At 41.6% G+C, this 17,152-nt stretch overlaps 2 protein-coding genes and 4 non-coding genes across 9 annotated transcripts; 1 reads left to right on the forward strand and 5 right to left on the reverse strand.

Annotated features, from left to right (window-relative positions):
• The first annotated feature begins 5,338 nt into the window (after positions 1-5,338).
• Positions 5,339-7,819, forward strand: LOC140800745 (probable polyamine transporter At1g31830). Of its 3 annotated transcripts, none has more exons than XM_073155564.1 (2): positions 5,339-5,491; positions 5,949-7,715. In XM_073155564.1, the coding sequence occupies exons 1-2, from the start codon at positions 5,489-5,491 to the stop codon at positions 7,398-7,400; spliced, it is 1,455 nt and encodes a 484-aa protein (XP_073011665.1). In that variant the 5' UTR covers positions 5,339-5,488; the 3' UTR covers positions 7,401-7,715. The 3 variants fall into 3 exon arrangements, with proteins under 3 accessions (XP_073011665.1, XP_073011664.1, XP_073011663.1); XM_073155563.1 differs by having other exon boundaries at positions 5,344-5,491; positions 5,917-7,715; XM_073155562.1 differs by having other exon boundaries at positions 5,356-5,491; positions 5,893-7,819.
• Positions 7,820-10,390: 2,571 nt separating this feature from the next.
• LOC140800747 (small ribosomal subunit protein uS3x-like) lies at positions 10,391-15,159 on the reverse strand. Of its 2 annotated transcripts, none has more exons than XM_073155565.1 (6): positions 14,949-15,159; positions 14,653-14,800; positions 14,377-14,548; positions 11,699-11,753; positions 11,409-11,540; positions 10,391-10,894 (listed from the first exon to the last, which is right to left on the reverse strand). In XM_073155565.1, exons 1-6 carry the CDS (start codon positions 14,976-14,978, stop codon positions 10,742-10,744), a joined length of 690 nt encoding a protein of 229 aa, XP_073011666.1. In that variant the 5' UTR covers positions 14,979-15,159; the 3' UTR covers positions 10,391-10,741. The 2 variants fall into 2 exon arrangements, with proteins under 2 accessions (XP_073011666.1, XP_073011667.1); XM_073155566.1 differs by having other exon boundaries at positions 14,377-14,504; positions 14,949-15,080.
• On the reverse strand, positions 12,059-12,225 carry LOC140801528 (small nucleolar RNA snoR143). Its single transcript, XR_012111476.1, has one exon. It is a non-coding gene; the product is annotated as a small nucleolar RNA snoR143 (small nucleolar RNA).
• LOC140801525 (small nucleolar RNA snoR143) lies at positions 12,959-13,123 on the reverse strand. The gene has a single exon (XR_012111473.1). It is a non-coding gene; the product is annotated as a small nucleolar RNA snoR143 (small nucleolar RNA).
• On the reverse strand, positions 13,173-13,337 carry LOC140801524 (small nucleolar RNA snoR143). Its single transcript, XR_012111472.1, has one exon. It is a non-coding gene; the product is annotated as a small nucleolar RNA snoR143 (small nucleolar RNA).
• On the reverse strand, positions 13,387-13,552 carry LOC140801527 (small nucleolar RNA snoR143). The gene has a single exon (XR_012111475.1). It is a non-coding gene; the product is annotated as a small nucleolar RNA snoR143 (small nucleolar RNA).
• Positions 15,160-17,152: the final 1,993 nt, after the last annotated feature.

Here is a 17,152-nt window from a genome sequence, read left to right on the forward strand (position 1 = left end):
ATTAATTTTTTAATTATTATATTTAATCTTCTTTCTCCACTCTTTTTTTTTGTTGAAATAATATAATATTCATTCAGCAGGCCGGATCCGGGTTAGCAGGCTAACCCGGATTATCCGAGCTCAAGATGGTACAAAGATCAGGAGGAGGAGCTGGCTCGGGTCCGCCCCACCCGGGCCCCCGCCACCTTCCCCCGCCTCGCGCCCCGTCGGCCACCCTATTAGCCTCTCTAAAAATGCTACTGACATTCCACTCCCTACACTCACTAAGTAGGCCATGGCATTCTTCCATGATATTTCGATGCACCACGGAGGAGCTTTTTCTCTCCGCGGGACTCCAACGAGCTCCCGTGAGTCGACTTCCAATGCTAACCGACTCACCTTGCCCACCGACCAGGAGGTCGACCCGACCGCCCACGCTTCCGCATATAAAGCATTCACATTCGGACACTGCTCCCATGCCAGCTGCAGAACCTTGCCAGTCTCATCCCTGAGGACCATGCCAACACCCCCTTGATAACCGTCGGCCTCGAACGACCCATCTCGTATTAAGCTTTAGCTTGGTAGGCCCGGCGCTTGCCATTTGGCCTTCATCCTACTCATGACCGCCTTCGCTACCTTCTCCTCCCTAGCATATTCTTTGGCCATTAACATCGCCCTTCCCGCGATTATCCTAGGTCTTTCTCTCCCACCTCCGAAGGTAGCCGCATTCCTTTGTTTCCATATGAACCACAACAATGAAGCGATGAAAGCCTTCACTTTCCCATCTTCCGCTTGGCTTACACTCCAGGTCGTAGTCAGCCAGTTCTCCTCTACCGTTGCCACCAGCCCCCCCGTACAGGCCTGCAGTTCATCCCAAAGACTCGAGGCAGATCTCGCATGAGAAGAACAAATGGTCTATGGTTTCCTCATGCACCTCACACAGAGCACACGCCCCCGTGTCTCGGGCCTAAATGACCGAGCCCGGGCTTTGGTGGGGCGTCTCCTCCATGCAAGTTTCCACACGAAGGAGCGAACTCTCGGCGCCACTGCAGGTTTCCATAGTTTGCTTCCATCTCGTCCCAGATATCCCCCCTGCTGTGTCGTAGGAAGGTATAGATGGACTTCACCGTTGGCGTGCCTTGCGGGTGCGGCCACCAAATCCAATGGTCTGGAGATGACGGACCCCGGCTTGATACGACGAGAATGTCGAATGCCGCCCGTTCCCACCACATCGACTATCTCGTTGCCACAGCCATCTTTGGCCCAAAGCAAGTCCCGTATTGTGACCTGCTCATCCAAAAGGCCTCCATTCATAATTCTCGGCTGTCTACACCATGGGATTGGAGATAGCCAAGGCTCTGCCACCGCGCTGGTCGTGCTACCACTGCCTATCAGTTTCCTAAGACCGAGCTTCATGCTGCTAGCAACCCCGCAGACAGCTCTCCAAAGCCACGATACCTTCCTCCCTTCCATGCGGGACCAAGGATCGAGAAGGCCATACTTAGCAATAAGGAGGCTTACCCATGGTACGCTCTCCTTATTCAGAACCTGTAATGCCAGCTTCCCTATGTGTGCGGTTCGTGCTTTCTTGAGATCTCTGATTGCCAGCCCGCCGACAGCTTTCGGACTGCAAACCGTCTCCCAGCTGATCAGGTGCAACCCCGGGCCAGAGGCCTTATCCCAGAGGAAAGATCTAGCAATTTTGTTGATCTGCTCTAGCACCGCGTCCGGGATCCAAGTGCTTCCAAGCCAGTAGGCCGGGATTGCTAGGAGCGTGGAGCTGATGAGAGTGCACCGTCCCGCCGTAGACAGCACGCCTCTTTTCCAGTTCGCCAGTTTCCCTCTAACCCGCTCTACCAAAGCTTGGTGCTCCTTGATCTTCACTCGACAGCCTGATATGATGACCCCAAGGTAGACGAAGGGAAGGCCCGCAATTGGCAGGCCAAGCCTGTCGCTGATCTCATCCTGCTGCACCCTGGGTAACCAGTTCGGAAGGTAGAGCGCAGATTTCTGGAGGTTCACTTTCTGGTTTGACAGGTCCTCGTACCGGCGAAGGCATTCCATGAAGCAGGTCGCATTGGTCCGCGACGCCTGCGCGGTGATCAGGAGATCGTCGGCATACAGTAAGTGGGATATTTGCACCTCCCCTACCTTGAAGGCTAGCAGCTCTCCCGACGCCACCTTGCTGTTGAGTAGACCAGATAGCAGCTGAGACACGAGGATGAAGAGGTACGGGGAAAGTGGGTCACCTTGCCGTAGCCCTCTGTGAGGTCTGATCCACTCCGACGGCCGCCCATTTATCATGATGGCGTACATCGGCGAGGCAATACAGGCCCATATCCACTTCAGCCAGGCTTCCGGGAAACCCATCCTCTTCAGAGTTCCAACGACGGCTTCCCAGCTCACCCTATCATAAGCTTTTTCCATATCGAGCTTCGCCATCATCACCGGAGGGGAGCTCTTGTCGGCTGTCATGGAGTGCGCCACCTCCTGCGCCACCAGAGTGTTATCCACTATGCTCCTCCCTGCTACAAACGCCGCCTGTTCTGGTCCAACCAGGGATGGCAACACCGGCTTGAGCCGACCCACAAGGATTCGCGCAATGACCTTATACGCCACATTACATAGCGATATCGGTCTGTAATCTTGCACCCGGGTGGGGTGGTCTTTCTTAGGGATAAGAGTGATATAGGTTTGCCCCCATGCACTCGGAAGAGAGGAGTGCGTGAAGAAATGATTCACAGCCCGGATCAGGCTTGCACCCATGATATCCCAGAACTGGATGTACACTTCGGCTTGCATGCCATCTGGCCCCGGCGCTTTCCCGTGGGGCATGCTCCACAGTGCAGCCTTGATCTCTTCCTGGGTCACAGTAGCCTCCAGCTTCTGAGCATCCTCCCTGGCCAGCTGCGGCAGCGCCGGCCAGTCCTCGTCTGACTGAGAGGTGGCTGCCTCCCTACCCCACAAGGACTGATAAAACTCTGCGAACATCCTGCTGACATCCTCCGGCTCATGTATCCAGATGTCGTTTGTATCCCATATGCCGGGGATCCGGTTGCGGTGGCGCCTGATTGTCGCCGAAATCTGAAAGAACTTGGTATTTCTATCGCCTTCTTCAACCCAGCGCAGCCTCGATCTCTGTAGCCATTTCAGATTTAGTTGCCTGATGATGGCCGCCTTCAGGTTGTATAAGCATCTCAACCCAGCCATCTCCGTTGCACTTAACGGTCTTGCAGCATCTTTGCTCTCCATCTCCAGAATCTTCTCCATGGTACACTTGAGTCGTTGGTCCAGGTTACCCACACCTTGTTTGGCCCACCTCTTAAGCTCTCCATGACAGTGGGAGATCTTTTGCATGAAGGCAAGCATAGGGTTGGTACCATCCCCCTGCCTCCAAACACGCTCTATAATTTCTCCGCATCCTTCATACTCAAACCACAGCAGCTCGAACCGGAACGGACGCGGTGATCTCACGTGGTTGATCTGCACAGTTGTGAGCAGTGGAGCATGGTCAGAAGCCGATCTGTCGAGGTGGAACACCGTGCAGTGTGGGTTCTCCCCCACCCATCTAGCATTAGCCATCATCCGGTCAAGCCTAACCCAGATACGGTTGTCTCCAGCCTGGTTATTACACCAAGTGAACGGACTCCCGACATATCCTAGGTCACACAGCCCGGTGTTCTTGACAAATGCTTTGAAGGCCTTACACTTCGGGCCCAGTTCTACTTCTCCTCTCTTCTTCTTCTCCTGCACCGATGTATATGCGTTGAAGTCTCCTCCAATGATCCATGGCACCTCCAGGCACCTTAGAGAGGCCAACTCCTCCCATAATTCTGTTTGCGCACGTTGGTTATTACTTGCGTACACAGCTGTCCACATCCAGGTTCCCACCTTCCGACCAGTAATCACCAGGTGAATCGCATAGCGGGATACCGCCACTGCATCAACCCAGCCTAAGTCCGTCTTCCAGAGCACCATAAGGCCACCTGAGGCCCCCAGCGCCGGACTGGCAAACCAACTCCAACATCGCCCCAAGGCTCTGGCGACTTTCTTTGCTCCCCCCCAGCTGATATGGGTCTCTAACAGAATCAACATATCCAGGTTATGTTCTCTATTCAAGTCTCTACATCTGTCTAGTGCATCTTTTTTCAGAGCACCTCGACAGTTCCAAGTTCAAGCCTTAAACATATCTTGATGATGGATGTGAGGGCGCTTCTAGGCCTGCCGCCCCCGCTTGGCGGCCCCTGGTCTGCCTTCACTAGGGCACATTTCCATGGCCACCTCAAGGTTGTCCACACGCCTGTCACCTATCTCGACGATCGCCAGACGTGTCTCTTCAGTTTCTACCACCATTGCCACTGCTCCTTCTTGGCTTACGTCATGACACAGGGCCTGTTTTAGGTAGACCTCCCTTCTTCTTCTTCTTCTTGCTGTGTTGCGCGTGGGACGAGGAGTAGACATGATAACCGAGCGGGCCGGGCCGGGCTAGCCCAACCCACAAATCACTCGGCCCAACCCATATTTCAGCTATTTTTAGAATTTTTTTAACTATTAGTTTTTTTAAAAAATATTTATATTCCTCTATTTAAAAAAATTAAAAAAATTTAAAAGTCTGCTTAAAATAATGCAAAATGGTATAATACTAAAATATTTTTTACTGTAGCAATAGTAAAATACTGTAGCAAACGAGCAAAGCACTGTAGCAGACGAGCGGGCTTAGTTGCGGGCTAAACGGGCGGGCTTTCGGGCTGGGTCGGGCGGGCTTTCGGGCCGGGTCGGGCGGGCAAAGGGCTGGCCCGGGCCGCCCATGGGTAGTTCGAGCTCGGGCCGAGTCAGGGCCTAACTGGGTCCGGGCCGAGCTTAGCCCGGTCCAAACCGGGCCGGATCGGGCCGAGCATGGGCGGGCTAGGCCATTTGATCATGTCTAATGAGGAGGCATGGCGAGCTCGCTGTCACGCCGCGTGGGAGGGGAGGCCGCACTACTGGTGTGGGATGGGAGGCCACGGGAGAGAATAGGAGAGAAAATAGAGTAAGATATTTAATATTTTAATTTATTTTATTTAAAATTAAAAATATTATGATGTATTAATTAGAGGTATAGTTAGTTAGTTTATGGTTGACAGTGGAGGGAGTGTTAACATAATTATACCTACGGATTATTAACCTAGTAGGAGAAGATGAGGTCGGGACTACAGACCCACCGACAACTGGGAACGAAAAGACGAAGGGGAAACGTCTAGATTTAACGTTTCCTTCTCGATATTTCCAACGCCAAGGCGTTCCCAACGTACACGTGGCCTTTGTCTCACACGTTTTGAAATTGAGGCCTATTTGGTATCGGGACCTGAAAAGTGACCCAGAAAAACGACCCGATGAGGCGATGATGGAACATCTCCTTCTCTCTGTTATATTCTGTACTCCGGAAGCCATTCTACTTCTACCCTGAGAGAGAGAGAGAGAGAGAGAGCGATTGATGGAGAGCTAAAGCCCGAGGAGGCTCTACAAATAGATGGTGAGTACTGTTAATTGCGTTTGCGCTCGATTGGAAGGATTCATTAGATGGGTATCGTAAAATTATTTTGTGATCTGTCTGTTTTAAGTTTGTTTCTTTCTCGGCGGTATTGATTGGAATATATTTTTTTTAAATCTTTCTCTTGAATGTGATGTTTTACATCGCCCATGAGAAAAGGAACCGTCTTTTGCTTGGGGTGATGAACAAAATTTTCTTCTTTCTGAAGATATGGTGGAAAAATCTCCGTCATTTGGTGCTCCGATTGCATCATTTCATGGTCCCCTAACGCTAATAGTAACTCTGTAATGAGAAGACTTTTAGAAATAATATGGGAGGGAATGAAAACTCATGGTCTGACGAATTTTTAAGTATAATTATTCATAACCCCTTTTATTTGACAGTGTCTACCGTTTTTGTCCTTGAAGAAAGAAGGGTAATTGTGGGTCTCTTCATGCAGAAATTTAGGAACATAGCAAGCAGTAAAGCATTCTGTGTTCCTATGGGGGATTATGATAGTGTTGAGCACCAGGACGTTGACGAAGGAGCTTATAGGGAGCACAATTTTCGGAAGGTTTCAGTCATACCCCTTGTATTCCTGATCTTCTATGAGGTCTCCGGCGGCCCTTTTGGGATAGAGGACAGCGTTAAGGCTGCTGGGCCTCTCCTAGCTATCCTTGGTTTTCTAGTGTTCCCAATTATTTGGAGCATACCAGAAGCTTTGATCACTGCTGAAATGGGCACGATGTTTCCGGAGAACGGAGGCTATGTTGTCTGGGTTGCTTCTGCTTTGGGCCCTTTCTGGGGTTTTCAGCAAGGTTGGATGAAATGGCTTAGCGGGGTCATTGATAATGCTCTCTACCCGGTTCTTTTTCTAGACTATTTGAAGTCTGGTATTCCAGCTTTAGGGGGAGGCATGCCGAGGATTTTGGCAGTGTTAATACTGACGGTAGCATTAACTTATATGAATTATAGAGGCTTGACTATAGTTGGATGGGTAGCTGTTTTCCTTGGGGTATTCTCAATCCTTCCTTTCATTTGCATGGGGTTGATAGCCATTCCTAGAATTGAACCTTCCAGATGGTTAGCAGTTGACTTGCAGAATGTAGATTGGAACTTGTACCTGAATACACTTTTTTGGAATCTCAATTATTGGGACTCGATCAGTACTTTGGCTGGAGAGGTTGATAACCCAAAGAGAACTCTGCCAAAGTCATTATTCTATGCACTAATCTTGGTTGTTTCTGGGTACTTGTATCCCCTCCTGACCGGTACAGGAGCTGTTCCTCTTGACAGGGAGTTGTGGTCTGATGGCTATTTCTCAGACTTGGCAAAAGTTATTGGTGGGGTTTGGTTGAGATGGTGGGTGCAAGGGGCTTCAGCATTATCTAACATGGGCATGTTTGTTGCTGAAATGAGCAGTGATTCCTATCAGCTTCTAGGGATGGCAGAACGTGGGATGCTACCAGAATTTTTTAGCAAGAGGTCTCGCTATGGTACCCCACTTGTGGGCATCTTGTTCTCTGCATCTGGTGTTGTTCTGCTGTCCTGGATGAGCTTTCAAGAGATTGTTGCTGCAGAGAATTTTCTATATTGTTTCGGAATGATTTTAGAATTTCTTGCTTTTATAATGTTGAGGATAAAACACCCATCTGGTCCTCGGCCTTACAGGATTCCTATAGGGACTGTTGGTGCCATCTTGATGGTTATACCGCCTACTATTCTTATTTGTGTTGTCCTGGCCTTTGCTTCTTTTAAAGTAATGCTTGTCAGCTTCAGTGCAATGCTTTTTGGATTTATACTGCAACCTTGTCTGAGGCATGTGGAAAAGACCCGGTGGTTGAAGTTCTCAATAAGCTCAAATCTTCCAGATTTTAGAGACACTGAAACAGTTGATCCTCTAATCGCTTGACTCATTTCAGTTCAATAAGAAAGTGCTTATTTGTTGTCTGGATGAATCAATATTAGCTGAAAACATAGCATGTGGCTCCAAGGGGAATGATGCTATGATTACTGTAATGATCTCTATTTCAACCTTTAAGGATTCATATGTACCTGGGCATATCCTTTTCCACACATTTATTCTGTGTTCTCCTGTTTCTTCATCTTTGCAGCAAAAATTTCTTAAGGAATTATATCTTTCCTGAGAGGTCGGTACAGAGTCTCTTCGTTGTTATGTATCTTCTCCTTGAAATGCATTGAGTCGATCTTGGTATCTGCTTTTCAATGTACTGCTCCCTTAGCATCTCTATCTCGCACTGTAAATCTAGATTTCCATGCTGTGGTGTATCTTAACTTTCAATCTATAACAATGCTGTCAGTTAAGAATTACATTGATGAACTCCATAATAGGGTGGAAACAGAAAGTCTCACTTTCTAGTTCTGCTCTCATAGCATGTGAAATCTGGCTGGATAAGAGCATACCAATTATACTAGTTGGAAAATTTTGAATCATGAATATCTCAGGAAGGTATGGAGGAACTCTATTATATATCTTTCTACATTTTGCTCTTCAATAGTCTAGATTTTAGTTTATTTTGAGCTGTTGTGCTACACCTCAATTGCTATCTTTTGTCAATGAAATTATGCAAGTGGCTAAGCAAGTTCTCTGACTTGCCCAGGATTGTGGATTACAATTATGATTTTCCATCCGAAGTATCACCTTTCCTGTACAATTAAGGTGAAGCCAAATGACTAATCTAAATATTATTTGTTTTATAGGGTACCCCTGAAGATGTTCAAAGTGACTTCTACATTACCTCAAAAGGTTGGTAGACTATAAAGTATAGATTTAAACATTAGAAAGGAAAAGCGAAACTTTATTCCAGCATTTTGGATTTGGGTTTTCAAGCATGAAATGTACCTAGAGCAAATACATTAGAACCCAAGTTCTCTAGAAGGGAAGTTTGCTTCTGAATCATTTGTCATCACTTAGCCAGCTTTCTGTATCACATTCATATGTACTCTTTTCTTTTTCAAATGTCAGATCACAGATGCCTTTATTCTTTTATCTTTCTTTGGCCTTGGTGGTAGGTATGACAATGGCCTTTTGTTTGCATGATATACACATTTTCTTTTGTTGCCCTTGTTCCTACCTGTTAGTTTGAAAAGTTGATGTCCTGATGCTTTAACCTATAAGATCTTAAGATATTTTTATGATCAAATGTTTCCCATACTTTTTCTGCTTTGCATTTGTGTGTATCACTTATGCCTGTTAGTTTGAAGAAATCTGAAATGATGATTCTTTAGCCCTTAAGATTTTTAGGAAAGTTTGGAATGTTATGTTCAAGTTTTCTTGGTTCTCAATGGTAGTCCAAGTCCAGAATTACTTAGATCTAGGGGTCCCTTCTACCTTGCATTCTTTGGGGTTTTAGTATGGTTGTGTGGCTATACTGCCTGAATACAGGGAGACAGATATGTGATATCGAAACAAGTTGTAGTTCCCTATTAAACAACATGATGCAGGTATAGTGGATAACAAATCTTCCAGTAGTATGAGATGTTGATATGTGTGCTGTGTGCATGTTTATTGTTTTAACTGTAGTCGTTTGACAAATTGGAACTGCTTCTTGCTATAATAAATAAATAAGTAGGCATCTTCAATTAGTCATCAGTGATAAATCAACATTTATAATCAAGTATAGAAATTTAACATAAGAATTGTTGTACCCTAATAGGCTAATATGCATGAAGAAAACAGAGAAAATGACCTCAATAGATTATATTGTTATGGTCATCATTTAATTCTTTCCAAGGAACAAAGGCAAATAAAAATGAAGATATTTTCATCTCCGCATGTAGCTTCATCTGTTGACATCATAGTTCCTGCATCATTTTATATATATATATATATATATATATATATATTCTTGCTTTATTTGGAGAAACAAAGCTGATATTTGGAGATTGATTATAATATCCAGCACAAGAACAATGTGCTGCATCCTCTCTTGCTGATAAGCAAGTTATCCTCCTCTGTATGCAATATTTATAACTGTTCAAACTTAAGATTGGGGAGGAAAAAAAAACTAGCTTTTAATGGTTTTCAAGCTAAATTATTTTCTGTTGAATCTACATGAGGTCATCATTTTGTTCCAGCTTTCATTCTTGTGCAATAACTTTATCCCTATGTAAGGGTAGCAGCAGCTGCTTGGCTGCAGCAATGTTGACAATGGCTATCAACAGCTTCCATATTTTTGTATTTCCATCTGTTACACAATGCCTGTAATTGTTGATTTTCTTGTAATCCTTAGAATACAAATGGCATAAGTTGATTCTTTTTAGTCCTTTTGAGTACATTGAGTACCTGTTCTAAAATATTTATATTCTGTACGAGGCTCCAATTCTTCTGAAGGTAATCATCTTAATAAAATGCTGTCTTAGTAGAGGATAGTAAATGCTCCTTGATTTCAGGTCAGCATATGATTTGTTTCCCATATAATTTTCATTCTGCTGTGAGGCAGTGGACCTTTGTGCAATTGTGTAATTCTGCTTATGCTATGACTGTTCACGCTTTATTCATTCTGGCATGCTCTGTTTTGGTTTTATGTGCATGTTGGATCTCCCTTTTTTAAGGTCAAGTTCTCTCATTTCTCTGAAATCATCCAGTTTTAGCTGTTGGTTCGTAAATTGCATATTTCTTCATTGCTATCTGTAAGATGCATAGTTCATGGCGCAGTTAAATATAACTAAATAGGTATCAATGTTTTTATTTTATTTTCGTACTGGCTTTCTCTGGGAATTCGAGTTATATAAGAGGGGAGGTTTTGTTCTAAGTAAAGGGAATACCTGGGAGACTGCGTGTTGCTCGTTACTCCTTTGTTGTTCGCATGCTTCCTTTTTTGTTATCTGGGATGTACTTAAAATAGATTTCATGAAGAAATTGCATAAAAACATGAAGCATAGAGTACAACAGATGTCGCATTTACGTTTGACCCAAGAGAGTAATATCACTTTACAAAATAAAATCAAGTTAAATATGTAACATAATTAAACCTTATTTACTATATGATTCTTTTTATATGTATCTATTAATTTAGACTTGTCTGAATCTGAACTTCGAGCCTGATTCAAAGCCTTATCAAGCAGGGATCAAACCCGCTTGGTTATTTTGACAGCCCTACTGTAGGGTTACAGGCAGAACAGAGTAGTAAGAACCAAAGGTTGACCTAAAAAATTATGGAACTCCAAAAAGATTTGAGTCCCGTGCTATTCCCTACTCAATTTTCCAAGATTTTGGTTGATGACACGGGCTCAAACTTCCACGGCTGTAGAAGGTGGCGTGAGATATTCATCTTCGTCCTTGGCAGCGTGTATCGTAACAAGATCTGGCAATGGAGTGGTAGGACCTTGCTTTCCTTTGGGATCCCAGGCCAGCATGATCTTCACCTTAATACCAAGAACTCCCTGCACGAGCATGCTGATGTTATAAGAATGGTGCAATAATCACCCAAAGTTGAAGTCCAGTTTAACTGCAGTTGAACCAACGGACAGGAGGAAGAAAGGAAGACGCAAAAGAGAAATGCTGAACATACATATATGCCCAACTACTCTATGATATAACCTTATGAACCTAAGAAAGTTCAACAATTCCTAGATTCCTTTGAAAGGTCTTCCAACAGTGGTTGAGGAGCTCGGCTAATGCACTAAGATTCTGATAAACAAACAATTCTGTAATGCCCAATGCTCAAATTTTATAGGCTTCTCAATGAATTCCTTAGTCCTTCCGTTTGAGGAAAAATAAAAAAGCTCGGTCACACTTTTGATTCCTAGATCCGAATAAAACAAGTGATTCCCATGAAATGGACTCCCATAATAGCATGTAGGCTTAAAGCTAAAATGGTAGTCACATCTAATTTGTCTAAAAAAGATAATGACATGCAGCAGAAGCATTACAACTTTAATTATCCAAGATGCTGACCTGTCTAAGAAGTACATGCCTGACAGCAGAATCAATATACTCATTAACTGGTTGACCAGAGGAAATCATGTAACCGTCTTTGAACTTCATTGACTTGGCACGTTGTGCCCTGAGCTTGCCACTCACAATAACCTGAAAGCACCTTACTTGCTTAGTAGCTAGTCGAAGTCATCACAAGGGTTTTTATGGATACATGTTCTGTTATGGATTGAGCATCACAATTTGCAGTACATATTAGCACCAATAACTTTCATGCTTTGGATTTTTTAGAGACATAAAGAGTATCTCACCTCACAACCTTTAGCGCCACTTTCCATGACAAAGCGGAGTACACCATAACAAGCTCTGCAACATAAATAAAGTTTACAATGTAAATAGATTGCAATATGTTCAATGAGAGATCTTCTAAGATGTGCATTTCAGACCCAAAAATTAATTCTTTCTATAATACCTAGAAGTACGAGCGGACCAATAAAATGCATATCTAATTTGAATTTCCAATCCCCTCTCTTAATTCCAAAGAGGGAAAAGAAAAATAATCCCACGACGTAAAAGTTCAAAAGATAATGTACCCAAGAGAAAAATGATTGTGCTGTTGACATTTCAAGCATATGCATTAATATGATGTAACAAATCCAAGTCCACTAAAGAATTGTGAGGTGGAATCAGTAGACAAATGATATTTAACCATTCACCTGTGGATCCATCGCTACGGTTGTCTGGCCGCTGCTGAAAAACAGCTTTTCATTTAAGCACCAATGCTAAAACTCTCACAACTATAATGAGCATGTGAGAAAGTATGTATTTGCAGGTGCAGTGCAGGTCAATGCATGTCATGCATACTAACTACATTAACTAAAAAAGTGTAGTACAAGGAACATTTTAATGGTACACAGAGGGTGTAAAAGAAATCCACAACTGCTTGAAGTAAAGAATCAACATCATAAAATAAAAATCTTAAACCATCAAATAAAATCTACATCTACTTTCCTGGTTGAAGGAAAAAACCAAACCTGTTTAGCCTTATAAACTATGCATCAAATTCCCCATATAGATAACAGGATAATAGAATCGACAGATTTTCAGATTACTATATTCATAGGAAGATAATTTGCAAGCATAGATAAATGTACCAACTCTGAGTGATAGCTCACAAAGTACAAAACTGATTTATGCATAGTCTGAAATATGAATGACGCATATGACCATATGAATCAATTGATGTTGTATTGAAAGATCTCTTTTGCCACCTAGGAGAAGCAGCGAAAGCCTGTCAAACTTCCTTACTAAGCCCACCCATACTAATTTGGCTTTCCAGCATCAACAAAAATAAAAAACTAGCAGATAGTCTGGGTCTTCCAGCACACTAAAAACAATGAACTGACACAAATAAAACCTAGTATTGCAACTATAAAAGCTAGGTAAAGTAAAGATCATTGGAAGGTTTAACATTCCAAGAATCAATTATTATAAGATGCACAAAAAATTACCCTATGATGAACAAAATCACAAATGTGAGATAGAAAATTATCCTACAGTGAGCAAATCACAAATGTGAGATAGAATTAGTAGACAAATGGAATTGAAACCATTCACCTGTGGATCTATCTCTACGGTTGTCTGGCCGCTGCTGAAAAACAGCTTTTCCTTTATGCACCATTGCTAAAAAATCCCACTAATGAGTGAGTGCGACTTTTACATATTTTCAAGTGCAATATAGTCCTGAATGTGAGATAGAAAATTTCCATACGGTGAACAAATCACAAATGTGAGATAGAATTAGTAGACAAATGGAATTGAAACCATTCATCTGTGGATCTATCTCTACGGTTGTCTGGCCGCTGCTGAAAAACAGCTTTGCCTTTATGCACCATTGCTAAAAGATCCCACTAATGAGTGAGTGGGACTTTTACTTATTTTCAAGTGCAATATAGTCCTGAGTGCGAGATAGAAAATTGTCCTACAGTGAACAAATCATAAATGTGAGATAGAATTAGTAGACAAATGGAATTGAAACCATTCATCTGTGGATCTATCTCTACGGTTGTCTGGCCGCTGCTGAAAAATAGCTTTGCCTTTATGCACCATTGCTGAAAAAGTCCCACTAATGGGCAAGTAGGACTTTTACTTATTTTCAGGTGCAATATAGGCCTGAATGTGTATTATGTATAAATTTGTATGAAGATTAGAAGTATAGTACATATAGGTTTAAAAAGGAGCATAAACCTTGAGGTAAAACAGCATATCCTAAACAAGATCTAACTTCCCATGCAAGCAAGAACTAACCAAAACCATGTATTGTTATGCAGAAACTGGAGCACTAGAAAGTGCACATAGGGTGTAAAGTAGACTTACACCTTTCTTGGAATTCAAGGATTGAGATCATAATCATATTGGTGTGGCATAGTCTTCTAAAGTGAAAGGTAATTCTTTTGGAATGATGCACAGCGTTAGTACTCTCACATATCCAATAGAATGCAAAAAACTTATGATTTTGCAATCTAGAATTTTTAGACCTTATAGATTACATATACTAGTTTAGACTTTGTACCGTTACCTCAATCGTTAAAGTAAACTAGGTGTGAATTCTCCATTCATCCACACACGCAGAGAACAAATTGAGAGAGTTTATACTTTGTACCGTTACCTCAATACTAAGTAAACTAAGTGTGAATTCTCCATTCACCCACACATGCAGAGAACAAATTGAGTGGTGACTGCACATAGTTAGTTATGCACACAAACAAATATAATGAAAATAATTAAGGCAATTAGGATGTTATGCCTAATGAGTAGGCAAGCAGAAAAATTTACTGTTTTACATCAAATAAATTGGTAATGAGACATGTTCAAATTTTCCATCTCTAGGGGTATTTTGCGAAAATGCAGCTATCAATGAGCTGCGCAAATAGCGAATCACCTAAAGCTGAATTAAAAGCACTATAGTAACTAGCACGAGAAAGTTCACCTTCGGACTGCGAGACCTCCAAGGAGCTTGTAACGGAGGGACTCGGCCTGGGCAATAGCACACAAACCTCTGTTAATAACCTTCTCGGCATAAAGCTCAACTCCATTCTCCGGAAAGTTGAATCTTTTCTGCACCACAGAGGTTAGCTCCCTTATCCTTCTACCCTTCTCACCTTAAAATATCAAATAACAGACATTTCAAGGCCTACGTAGTAATTCTATACGTATTACTTATAGTTTTTATTCATCACGAAACAATGAAGAAGGTTCCTCCTACCGAGGACGTTCTGGGTTCTGGTGGCTCGGATAATGATCTCGGTCCGCATCGGCGTGACACGGACCTCCACGCCGGAGTAACCGTCCTCAGCGAGTTCCCTCGTGAGAACCTCATTGAGCTCCGCGAAGAACACTCCGTCATTCACGAACTAAATCAGGAAAAGGGAAAAAGAAAATTAAGATCAAATAATTCATCAAAATTAGGAATCAAGACCCCGATCGAGGATCTAGTTATCATTTGAACGGAACAAATAGGAAGTAAAAGAGGGAAGTGGTTAGGGTTTTCTGTGGACTTGCCTTCTTCTTCTTGCTCATCTGGGCTGCCATGGCTTGAGAATAAGAGAGAAGGAAGAGAGGAGAACGGAGATGGAGGAAACCCTAATCTGAGAGGAGAATGCGACGGGAAGAGGAAGACGGCGGCGGCAGTGTGGAGACTGGAGAGTTGAGGGCGAGGGAGATTTATATAGAAGAGGCGCGGTGAGGAAGAGGCGTAAGTGCGTTAATCGTTAGGGTATCAGGACATTTCGGTCTTTTTCCCATCCACTAACACTAGAGGGGGACCTCTCTCACGTGTAGTGCACGTGCGAAATATTTGAGATCATATCTAATCCATCCAAAAATTTGTCTAATAACGATCATTTTTAGCAAAAAAACCTATTATAGTAGCAACTCCAACCTTGCTCCAAAACACTTAATTTAGAGCCCTCCAACTGGTTTTCAAACTAAATTGGAGTCTCATCTCCAAATAACTATTAGACTTTTTAAATTTTCAATTTTATCCTGTAAAATTTTAATCCAAATTTTTAAATTTCATATGCATCTTTTATTAAATAATCTATTTTACTAATTATTTTTAAAATTAGTCTAACATTAAATTATTTTTAAGTTATTTTTTAATTATATAATAAATATTTTTTCTTATAAGAAAAAATACATCAAACATTAATAATTAGAAAATTATAAGAAAATGTTATAGCAACGAGTTATGCAATTAGAACGACGAGCTATGCAAATTAATATTGATCGTGATCATATGGATAGAGAAATTTGTTGATTGATTAAATAAGATTGAATATCCAGATGAACATACTTTCTTTCAAAACAATTAATAGAATAAACAATAGTCATTTTCAAGTCCAAGATTTGTCGAAAGATCAATCTAACTATAGAGATTACTTACTAGACTATTAAAGAATTATTATTTTTATTATTAAATATTAATTTATGCTTATTTTGTATAATATAATTTTGATGCTTTTAATAATGAAGTGTAATGCTTTTAGTATAATTGAAAAGATCATGCTGAGACATTTAAAATGAGATTAATAATTTGTTTTATACATTTTTTATTTTTATTTTTCTTAAATTATATAGTAAATTTTTTTTATTTATTATTTAAAATTAGAGTATCCTAAAATTATTTGGATAATAACACAAAATTATCTTCTAGTGTAAACACCAAATATTAAAATACACCGAACATTATATATATCAAATAAAAATTATATTTATTTATTTTTGTGCATCTGTAATAAGTGTTCAATCAGTACATTTTGAAACCCACAAAAATTCCAAGCATAGAATCGAAGACGAAGAGCATGATGAGCCAAGAGAAGAAGAGGATCTATTTCCATTATAAATAAATTTCTTATTAATCTTTGTTTAAAATTAAGTAAGTCACAGAAGGAAGTATTTTAAATTACTGAGTTTTTATGACATGAAAAGATAAAGTGATCTACATTGTTGTAAGTAGCTTAATTCAAGCCAAAATCAATTCAAGTTTGCTCAGGCTCAAAAATGGCTTGAATTGATAAGACTTGAAATTGCTAACCCCCTACCGTACATAAAGAGGGGAGGTGATAGAGTGATAGTTTATAAGTGTAGGGCCTAAGTGTTGTTGGCTCTTAAATTTATATGCAGTATAAGTCTCATCAGTATTTTAGTCCAATATTTACTTCTTATTTGTATTTTATTTTAAACTTTATATTACATCACTATTCTAATTTAGAAGTAAATATTAGAATATACTTTTGTCTTTTAATAGTAAGAAAGAGTACAGAATAGTTATATCTCAAAGCAAACAGGAGAATTCCCCTCTCGATAATATGCCCTGTCGCCGCGCCTGTCCAGTATTCCTCTGTCGACGACGCGTGCCTTCCTCTCTCAGCGCTGGCGATCTTCGGGCTTCTCATAGAAGATATTGATCTCCCTCCTCCTCTCCTCCCATGGTATTATATTCCAAGTCTACTTCTCACCTCCTTTCTCCTCTCCACCGCCACATCACAACTCCATCTTTCACACAATTGGCAGTTCAATACTACCTTACCATATTGGTTGTAGAATCTTACCAACATCTCATATCTCAATCTTAAAGACTGTCAATTTCACGGGAAGATTCCTAATGCTTTAGGTAACTTTCCTTCCCTCACTTACCTAGACTTAGGATACAATAATTTGGAGGGTACTTTACCAAGTTGGTTGTGGAATCTTACCAACCTCTC

The sequence above is a fragment of the Typha latifolia genome, chromosome 14 (genome assembly GCF_019914945.1).
Source record: "Typha latifolia isolate L0001 chromosome 14, TyphaL0001v2, whole genome shotgun sequence".
NCBI classification, from domain to species: domain Eukaryota; kingdom Viridiplantae; phylum Streptophyta; class Magnoliopsida; order Poales; family Typhaceae; genus Typha; species Typha latifolia.